Here is an 11,221-nt window from a genome sequence, read left to right on the forward strand (position 1 = left end):
TTGGCAAGCTTCTGGACTTCTCGGATCTGTTCTCGCTGAACCTCCGACGACCGTCCGAACTTCCGTCGAACTCTCGAACTCCCAACGTGATCATGATCTTGACTCCGGCGCAACACCTGCTGCTTGTCTTACTCTAATCGTAGTTAATCCTGCACAACAAAACAAAACTTTGATCGAGACAATTAATCCTAAGCAATTAACCAAGTTGTCCGACATGTCATTGGTCCCTCCACGCTTCGTCCGATTCTTCGGCGCATCGTCCTCTTCTGCAGCCTATTGCCCAATTGGCCAGTTGACTCCGCAACCCCGATATCCTTGGCACAATACCCGCTCTTCTTGGCCCGATGCCCGAGTTCACGGCCCGAAGCCTTCTGTCGATACGTCGACCGATCCACCGGCCCGACGTCCAATCTTCTGACATGTTCCTTCGGCACAACATGATTTTCCTGCTTTAATTGTCTCATCCTGATCGAAGCATCCTGCGTCACTCAAAACACAGATTAAATCATAAACATATATCAAGTAGTTTCATCATCAAAATACGAGATTCAACAGTAGGTAGTGACGTAATCCTTATATCCCAGTTATTCTCTTATGGTTGTTGCTAGGGTTTTGGGCAAGAGATTGAGATTTGTATATTCATTATTCTCATAGTGGATTATCTCTAGTTTGTCCCGTGGTTTTTACCCTTCACATTGAAGGGGTTTTTCACGTATATCTTGGTGTTTTGTTTGATTGTGTTTCCATTTTATTCCGTTGCGTATTATGGTCTTCTAGTATTTGTTCATATACAAAGGTTATTCCTCTGTATATCCCCATCAACTGGTATCAGAGCAGGGTTTTGGTGATTTAATTTTTGTATTTGAACATGGAGGCCAGTAATATTTCTCGCATGATTAGTTTGAATGGAAACAATTGGATGATATGGAAACCAAGAATGGAAGATCTCTTGTATTGCAAAGATTTGTATGGACCTTTGCAGGGGTATAGTGCAAAACCTACAACTATGACAGATGATGAGTGGAAGAGGTTAGATCGAAAAACAATTGGGTTTATTAGACAGTGGCTTGATGATAGTGTCTTTCACCATGTTTCTACTGAAATTTCTGCATATTCTCTTTGGAAAAAATTAGAAAGTCTCTATGAAAGAAAAACAGCTGGCAACAAAGCTTTTTTGATCAGAAAACTTGTGAACCTAAAATATAGAGAGGGTGCTTCTATTGCTGAGCATTTGAATGAAATGCAAAGTGTTACTAACCAGTTATTCTTTATGAAAATGTCTCTTGATGATGAGTTGTAGGCATTGTTACTTCTCAGTTCATTACCAGAAAGTTGGGAGACACTAGTGGTTTCCCTTAGTAATTCTGTGCCAGATGGTATTGTCACTATGAGTCAAGTAACAAGCAGTTTGTTGAATGAGGAGTTAAGAAGAAAGAGTTCGGCAACATCTCAGAATGATTCACAGGCACTTATCTCAGAGAACAGAGGAAGGTCAAAGTCTAGAAGCAGTTCACGTATGGGTAGGAGCAAGTCAAGATCAAGAAAAGATATTATTTGCTATAACTGTGGTGAAAAAGGACATTACAAGAACCAATGTAAGCAACCTAAGAAGAACAAGAAAAAGGGAAAAGAAGTGGAGTCTACAAAGTCAAAGGATAATACTACAGCTATAGTGCAGGGTGGTGATTATTTGATTTTGTCTCCTTCTGATGATATTTTTTCTTGTGTGTGTCAGGATCTTGAGTGAGTGATTGACATAGGTGCTTCTTATCATGCTACACCATGGAGGGAGTTTTTTGCTACATACAGGTCTGGAAACTTTGGTGTTGTCAAGATGGGCAACTATGGCACAGCAGACATCATTGGCATAGGTGATATCCATTTAAAGACCAACCTTGGCTGCAAGTTGGTACTTAAGGATGTGAGGCATGTGGTTGACTTGAGGCTGAATTTAATTTCAGTTGAAAGACTAGATGATGAAGAGTATGAAAGCAAATTTCACAAAGGATAATGGAAGCTCAGTAAGGGTTCTCTTATTATAGCTAGTGAAAAGAAATGTCATACTTTGTACAGGTTGCAAGCTAAAGCTTATGGTGAGCAGTTAAATGCTACAGAGAAATATGGAGTTGTGGCATAGGCGATTGGGACACATGAGCGAGAAGGGGCTGCAAGCTCTTTCCAAAAGAGATGTATTACCAGATCTCAGAGGTATACATCTAAACCCTTGTATTGATTGTTTTGCTGGTAAACAACATAGAGTTTCATTTGCTAGTGCTGCTTTGTCTAGAAAAATGCATGCCTTAGACCGTGTTTATACAGATGTATGTGGTCCTTTGAGGACAAAAACTCCTGGTGGATCTGTTGATGTTCTTGGTATAAGTGGTGCACTTTATTTTGTCACTTTTATAGATGATTTTTTCAGGAAAGTTTGGCTTATGCTTTGAAGACCAAAGATCAGGTTATTAATGTCTTCAAAGAGTTTCATACCAGGGTTGAAAGGGAGACAGAAAGGAAATTGAAATGCATAAGATCAGATAATGGTGGTGAGTATACGGGATTATTTAATGACTATTGCAGGTCACATGGGATCCAACATGAGATGACAGTTCCTGGTACACCTCAGCATAATGCAATTGCCGAGAGGATGAACCGCACCATCATGGAAAAGATCAGATGTATGCTTTCACAGGCCAAGCTACCCAAAAGGTTTTGGGATGAGGCTTTGAGGACTGCAGTTGATGTGATCAACTTATCACCATGTATAGTCCTAGATGGTGATGTTGCAGAGCATGTATGGTCAGGGGAAGATGTTTCCTATAGGCATTTGAGAGTGTTTGGTTGTCGTGCATTTGAACATGTTCCAGATAATGAGAGGTCCAAGCTGGATGGTAAGTCTAAAGAATGTATTTTTCTTGGTTACTCACATGATCAGTTTGGTTACAGGCTTTGGGATCCATAAAAGTAGAAGGTGTTCAGGAGCAGAGATGTGGTCTTCTTTGAGAATCAAACCTTTGAGGATTTGAAGAAGAAGGCACCAGCCAAGACTTCTGCAGAAGGATTAGCAGATTGTGACCCAATTATTCCTCTAGTATATCAGGGTGATGGGGGAGATATGTAGGAAACTAGTGTAGAGCTTGATGTTGATTTACCTGCAGGACATGTTGAGCAAGAAGAAGTAGGAGAGCAAGTTCCCGCAGAACCTCAGTTGAGAAGATCTTCTAGAAAACGTCAACCTTCCAGAAGATACTCTACAGATGAGTATGTGATGCTTACTGATATAGGTGAACCAGAGAGTTACCAGGAAGCAGTTGAGAGTGAGCAGAAAGAGAAGTGGTTAGTTGCTATGCGGGAAGAGATGGATGCTCTTCAGAAGAACCACACTTATGATTTGGTGCTGCTACCAAATGGAATGAAGGCCTTGAAGAACAAGTGGGTTTTTAGGTTAAAGACTCAAAAATATTGTTCTCAACCAAAGTACAAAGCTAGATTGGTTGTGAAAGGCTTTGGTCAAAAGAAAGGTATTGACTTTGAAGAGATATTTTCTCCTGTTGTTAAAATATCTTCTATTCGTGTTACTCTTGGTATTGCTGCTAGCCAGGACTTGGAGGTTGAGCAGTTAGATGTGAAGACAGCTTTCCTTCATGGTGATTTGGAGGAGGAAATTTATATGGAGCAACCAGAAGGCTTCAAAGTCAAAGGTAAAGATAATTTTGTCTATAAGTTGAAGAAGAGCTTGTATAGGCTAAAGCAAGCTCCAAGACAGTGGTACAGAAAGTTTGATTCATTTATGACAGAAAATGGATACAAAAGAACGGCTTCAGATCATTGTGTGTACATCAAATGGTTTGGTGAGGGTTTTATTATTCTCTTACTTTATGTTGATGACATGCTTATTCTTGGGAAAGATATGTCTAAAATTGACAAGTTGAAGAAGGAACTAAGTGAGTCTTTTGCAATGAAGGACATGGGGCCAGCAAAGCAAATACTAGGCATGCAGATTTCTTGTGACAGGAAAAACAAGAAGATTTGGTTGTCACAGAAGAAATACATCGAGAAGGTATTGGAAAGATTCAGTATGAGCAATGCAAAACCAGTTGGTTCTCCTCTTGCAGGTCACTTCAAGTTGTGCTCAGAACAGAGTCCGTCAAGTGATGAGGAGAAGGAGAAAATGCAAAATGTTCCTTACGCTTCAATAGTTGGAAGTTTAATGTATGCAATGGTATGTACGAGGCCAGACATCGCATATGCAGTGGGTGTTACTAGCAGATTTCTTGCAAATCCAAGCAAAAAGCACTAGGCAGTAGTGAAGTGGATTTTTAGATATCTCAAAGGGAGCTCTAAGGTTTGTTTAAGTTTTGGAGGTGGACCACCTATGTTGACAGGTTACACAGATACAGATATGGCAAGAGATATAGATACGAGGAAGTCCACTTCAGGTTATGTACTTACTTTTGCAGGGGGAGTTGTGTCATGACAATCCAGGTTACAAAGGTGTATTGCTCTCTCCACCACAGAAGCAGAATATATTGTTGCTACAGAGGTATGCAAAGAAATGTTATGGATAAAAGAATTCTTACAAGAATTGGGGCTAAAACAGAAAAATTATGTGGTGCATTGTGACAGCCAGAGTGCCATTCATTTGTGTAAGAACCCAATGTTTCATTCCAAGTCAAAGCATATAGATGTCAGATACCATTGGATTCGAAATGTATTTGAAGAGAAGCAGTTGCAGCTTCAGAAAATTCATACAGATGACAACGGAGCAGACATGTTGACGAAGATCTTACCAAAAGAAAGACAGGAGATATGCCGACAGTTGGTCAGCATGGCTTCACATTGAGAAGTCATAGGATAGCCTCCCTTATGGGCTGAAGGGGGAGGTTGTTGGGCTAGCAGCCCAAAGTGGGTTCAACCCATGGTGGGCTTTATCAGCCCACAACCTACACCCCTTTGACCTAACCCTAGATCAATATAAGGGAGGTGTGGGGGCTGCGTTTTGGAAAGAGAAAAGAGGCAGAAAAAGACAGCAACATTGACATCCTCGTAGAAACAAAGAGAGGAACAAGGTAGAAAAACAAGAGAAAGAAAGGGAAGAAGACAATGAGAACAGAGAGACTGTTCTCAATCATCTAGCAGTGTTCTTATCTCATTGTAGATCAAATCTACAGTAGACTCTTGCTGTGATTACTTGGGGAGGTTTTAGATATTGTGGGCAGTGACGTAATCCTTATATCCCAGTTATTCTCTTGTGGTTGTTGCTAGGGTTTTGGGCAAGAGATTGAGATTTGTATATTCATTATTCTCATAGTGGATTATCTCTAGTTTGCCCTGTGGTTTTTACCCTTCACATTGAAGGGGTTTTCCACGTATATCTTGGTGTTTTGTTTGATTGTGTTTCTATTTTCTTCCGCTGCGTATTATGGTTTCTAGTATTTGTTCATATACAAAGGTTATTCCTCTTTATATCCCCATCAGTGACAATGACATGATGATGATGATCATAGTACCTGTAGATCCATCCCATGGTGTTTATGGCGATTTGATGATTTTATGATGGAATATGTGCGATGGTATGAGAGAGAGATATATATATATATATATATAAATATATATGATACACTGATCTGTTTAATTTTATCTGAATTGTGCACTTTGACTTTGATTAATATATGAGTTGCAATCCACTCTCGAAGAGTAATTTCTATTCTTAATATATATATTTTTTTCAAATAAATACTTGAGATCCAACAATTGTCAATGTCAAGCAATAGGGAGTGTCTTATCAACAAAACCTACTACACCACAAGAAAGAATTTTAGTACATAGGATCATGGATTTATTTTACTTTTAACACATAGCGCAATCTCATTTAGAACCCAAAAGTGAACGAGAATAAATAAAATAGGATCACGTGTTTAACATGATATAGATTATCCAACACAATATCTCCCTCCCTCTAGTGGATTATCCACAAGCTATAGATTATTATTGCCCATAAATTGTTTTCTTTTTTTTTTTTCTTTGTCATGTTTACGTTGGATAACTGAGTATTGTGATTGAGTTCTGAGTTAGTAATACAAACAATATTTGACGTCAACCATAGAACAGTCGGTGGTCTATGAATCATATATGACCAACTGAACTATGATCACCTACCTCGCACGTTGCAGCACACATAAATAGTCCAAGACACGTCACTTTTGACCATGTGTCAGTTATATCACGCGAGAACGGTTCAAAAATAGAAAGTAGTCTCATGACAACGATAAAGGAAGCACCGGACGTCAAGTCAGTTAAATTAGGTACTTTGATTAGATGAATTGAATCATTATGCAAGGAATAGACGCTTACGAAAAGACAAAAATAAGCCTGAAACCAATGTGACAAATCAACGAAAGTGTGTGTAAACAAATATACATTAGAAGATATTTATGCATGTGTAATAGAGATTAATTTCAAAAGTTAAAAGAATCAACTTTTACACATACCTTATATTTGATCCGTCAATTATGAGCTTTAGTTTTTGTGTTATATAGAAGTCAAAAGAATCTTATCTTAAGGGACTCTCTTAACACAATCTCGATTCGAACTCAAAAATAGAAAAACAAATCTTAAGGGACTCTCTTGACACAAGTCAAATCCATCTTCGATTGATTGATGATACTACGATTCCCACAATTGCAGATTAATCTAACTTCCTGGCATTTATTTCCCAAGTCCTAAGCTTCCTACGAGCATTAAATGACCAACTAATGACTAACTTCATGAGATCATATAGATTCAGAAATCAAAGACAAATAGAAAAAGTTAAGTTGTTTGACTAATTACTAGAGATATAGGAAGGGAATTTCCTAAAGAAACTCCAATGTCAAGCCTTTCATCAGTATCATATATGAAATTACTCAAATATTGATATCTAATTTATCACATTGTTTTGATGAAGTTTGACACTAATTTATCAATCAAGGGATTAGATGTTTAGTAATTAATCATTATAGGTTAAGGGAAAATGATATTATAGTGGAGATAGGAGAAATATATATATATATATATGTTTGTTAAGAAACAAGATAAAAATATTTTAAATTATTTATAAAACAATTTTTTTTCATTAAGAATTCAAAACTATCATGATCGATGCACGGACGAGATGAGTCATGATAAATGTGGCAGCAACAGTGTGCGTTGTCGACCGTGTAATGAATTGAATCTGACTCCATCGTCAAGAATCGTGTCCAAAGAATTCCAATCTGGGGCCGCCACATCCACAACATGTGAAGCGTATGCCTGCACGTATACGATTGCCAGCTCGACACGCCTTCCATGCCTTTCTCGAGGAAATCGTTTTCCTTCACCATCCATGTATGTGATGGAAAGACATAGTTGTCCTCGTGTGAAACCTGAATTCTTCGATTAACCACGTTGGCTTAGCCGGTCGGTGTCCGATGTGGCTAAGGGCATTAGCGTCGGGAGATGACGCGTCGCTTACCTGCACCCGATCCAGACCGTCGAATCCAGAGCTGGCCAATCGAACGGTTGGTATCGGCCGCACTCGCGTGGCGAGATCGCGCGGGCAGACGCCCAGTCGTGGCCTTGCTGAGACCGGCACGAGCCCCTTGGCGCGAACCGACTCCATTGGTCCACCTCGACGCCACGTCATGATTAAGTTGATCGAACGGCGAAACGTGGAAGGCATCTCGCTATATATCACTGCGACGAGTCGCCACCGATCTTTAAGGCAACCCTTCTCCTCACGAATCGAATCGAAACCGAGCAATGGAGATCTCCGGCGGTGTTCTCCAGCGAAGTCAGGGCGTGTCCGGCTTTCGGGCCCTTCGAGATTCCGGCAGCATGCCCCCCTCCGGCCCATCGTCGGCGGGGTTCGGGAGAAGGGCGAGGGTTTCAGTTCGAACTGCCGGGGTCGCCGTCGGCGGAGGGAGAGGAGTGTTCTCCGACGTGGGACACCTCAAGTACTACGCGTCTCTGGTAAGGTGCGGTGGGGGGAGGAGCGAGAAGGAGGAGAAGAAAAGGGCGAAGTTGGTGAAGGGGCTGTCGAGGGGTCTGGCCGATCTGTGGACGGTGGGAATCGGCGCCGACTCCGGCGACGGCGACGGGATCGCCGGAGATGTCAAGGGGAAGATGATCGCGGTGAGTGTTACCTGTCTCTTTCTCTTGCCTTTTTGAGTCGGGGAATTAAGATACGCATAGTGCTTATATTTCTGATTTGACCCAACCTGGTTAGATGCATTAGTAATTCATCATATTTATTATTTTTAATGTTTTATTAATTCAATTTTTTTTTTGCCCTTTATTGTTTGCAAAGTTTTTAATTGACACGTGGGCCCTCTTTCTCCATTTAGAAATTCTAGATATATATATATATATATATATATATATATATATATATATATATATATTCTAATCATGTTAATATCTATTCGCTTAAGTTAAAAAAACATGAACAATATAAAATACGTAAAATACTTGTACATGTTTGAAGGGTATTAATGTAATTTGACTTGTAATATGTTGTGTTGTTATTTCGATATCAGGAGGCAGCACAACTTTTGCTGGTAGAATTGACACGGTTGAGAGCCCAAGAGAAGGATTCCAAGAGAAAGCGAAAGGAAGCCAAGGCCGCTAGGAAGAAGGATGAATCCTCCTTGAGCTCTTCTTCCTCCGAATCGAGCGACGGCGAATGCCACGAGGTTGTCCGGATGAGCAACCTCAGAGCTCAAGCTGTCCGAGAACCCGATTCAGCGAACCTAGCCATTGCTGTTGTAGCCCCGGAGTCTGAGACGGGAGCGGTAGAGCATCACATTGAACCGAAGCCTGCACAGGAATGCAGCAGCACCAGCAACGGCTCCGGTTTATCCTTGGGTTGCTCCGTTGAGAAGCCCACGAAGAACAAGATCGAAGTGTGCATGGGAGGCAAGTGCAGGAGATCCGGTGGACCGGAGCTGATGCAGGAATTGAGTAGGAAGATTGGCGTGGAAGGAGCTGTTGTTGGGTGCAAGTGCATGGGCAAGTGCAGGGACGGGCCTAATGTCCGAGTCCTGAATCAGAGCAACGGCAATGCCAGCGTTCCCAAGAATCCATTGTGTCTCGGCGTCAGCATTGATGATGTGGGCGCCATCGTGGCCAATTTCCTTGGGGAGAAGGATAGCAGCTGCCTCATGGCAGTCTACAATTGATTTAAGTTGTACATACTAGTGTGATGAGCGATCCATTATTTTATTTATTTATTTATTTATTTTCATGATGCATAATATTTTAAGCAGGATTGGTGTTGTTTCATATTTGTGGATCAGAAATATGAAGGATGGAGAACTTTCATAAACCATCAACTACATTGCACAAATTAGGCAAGAATTGTAGTGCAATCCTCCCACTTCCTTGGGCACCACCACTACGTTGACTATAGTAGCAGCAGGAGAAGAGTAGGGGTCAACAACGGGCGGGAATGCACCTTCCATTATGATTTGGTTGAGCTAAATTTGTGATGGGAAAACAAGTTATGCGTATAGTTTTTCTTTTCTATTTTAATTTTTTTAAGATATATATATATATATATATATATATATATATATATATATATATATATGTAGGTATTATAGTTTGCAAATAAAAAACCTTGAATAGAATGTATTCGTTTGAAGGATAATGTGATGCCTAAATAATAAATCATTGACTTGAAATATTTAAGTTAAAACTAATACTAATAAAAAAATCAATTTAACTTCAATATTTTCATATTTAAGTATAATATATAGATTAAAATCAAATTCTAATATCGCCATCTAAGATCAGACTAAATGATGTCTCTATATCATGATATATAACCATGGATGTTTGTGCCGGATATTAGATTCACTGTATCTAATCTGATGGGAAAACAAACTCTACTAAGAACACAGTGCAAAACTCTCGTTAACGGAGGATTACCTCTATATTTAGAGATCTTATTTTGGACACTTAAACTTTGTTTCGCATGTTGTAAAGGAATATTCTTATACAAAATCTTTAGTTTAAATTAATAATAATAATAATAATAATAATAAATTTATCTAACATTATAAATCAACTGAAATATCGTCCCACTCACGTTGTTTTTGCAACCTTGCGATTTTATGGATTTTTTTTTTTAAATGTCTCTAGGATGTTAGGGCTCTCAAACCGCTCAATGATATATACAAATAAAAATCAAAGATGAGACGAGGAGAGGAAATAGATGGGTGGAGAAAAATAGCTCAATAATTTTTTTTTATCGGTTCTCCATCCCATCCATCCATGAACAGACACCGCACATCTTTAGAGGAAGAGTCAAAAGCAGCCACTACCAGTCGCCAGAAAGGAAAAAGTTGCACTAAGAGATGAACCCACCCACTTCTCACATAATAAAATTCTAATCTAACTACCCTGAATAGTAGCCTAATTAAGTATAATTTTTATATATGTTTCTTGCTAATGAAAATTAATTTAATACTATTCTTCCATCAGTGGAGAGCTTCGCCACATTTTCCAATCTCCTGACGAAATCATCATCCCTTTATCCGGAGTGGCTCTTCCATCGTCATCAATCAGCATCTCACTTTTCAACGTTGAACAACTTATTCCAATAGCATATCCTGATCGAGCTAAGTGATATCAAGCATTGGAATGTTTTCATCTTGCCATATCACAATGTTGTGGGTTCAGCCTATAAGTGGGTTTGTATAAGATATTTACTCGTTGAGCCCAAAATTAAGTCTAAATCTAATTTATTAAAAGAAATTATAGAGATATGCCCAGCGAGTGCAGCGAACAGTTGCTTGCCTGCGGTGAATAGTGACGTCGTGAGAAAGAAACATAGAAAGAAACGGAGAAAAAAAGTTAAGATTTTTTGGGTTTTTGTTAGAACTTTGTTCGATTTGACTATGAAGAATCCTTACAATAAGTTATATAGTTTATCCTCCCTAAAATAATTTCTTATTATATCCACTTTGTGATATTTAAATTTTTTTTTCATAAAATATATTGATGACGATGATATATTAATGTTGAACCATGTTCTTGATGCTATTATAATCCTCTAGTTATTCTAGAGAAGATTTACTGTAAACCTATTATCATTATTGGTGATAGTAGAAGTCTGAAGTGGACTACGGTCCCGTGATTTTTCTCGCATTGGGTTTTCCACGTAAAATTTCAGTGTCTCACTTTATGACTGATTTATTATTCT

The 11,221-nt window shown here is 39.2% G+C and overlaps 1 protein-coding gene across 1 annotated transcript; it reads left to right on the forward strand.

Moving 5' to 3' along the window:
* The first annotated feature begins 7,727 nt into the window (after positions 1-7,727).
* On the forward strand, positions 7,728-9,280 carry LOC103974563 (diacylglycerol O-acyltransferase 3). Its single transcript, XM_065158682.1, has 2 exons — positions 7,728-8,148; positions 8,553-9,280. Exons 1-2 carry the CDS (start codon positions 7,777-7,779, stop codon positions 9,192-9,194), a joined length of 1,014 nt encoding a protein of 337 aa, XP_065014754.1. The 5' UTR covers positions 7,728-7,776; the 3' UTR covers positions 9,195-9,280.
* Positions 9,281-11,221: the final 1,941 nt, after the last annotated feature.

The sequence above is a fragment of the Musa acuminata genome, chromosome BXJ3-7, assembly GCF_036884655.1.
Source record: "Musa acuminata AAA Group cultivar baxijiao chromosome BXJ3-7, Cavendish_Baxijiao_AAA, whole genome shotgun sequence".
Classification (NCBI taxonomy): Eukaryota; Viridiplantae; Streptophyta; class Magnoliopsida; order Zingiberales; family Musaceae; genus Musa; species Musa acuminata.

Coding starts and splice junctions, on each gene's coding strand:
- LOC103974563 (XM_065158682.1), top strand. CDS start 7,777: ATGGAGATCTCCGGCGGTGTTCTCCAGCGAAGTCAGGGCGTGTCCGGC. Junction 8,149..8,552: donor TCAAGGGGAAGATGATCGCG/GTGAGTGTTACC, acceptor TTTCGATATCAG/GAGGCAGCACAACTTTTGCT.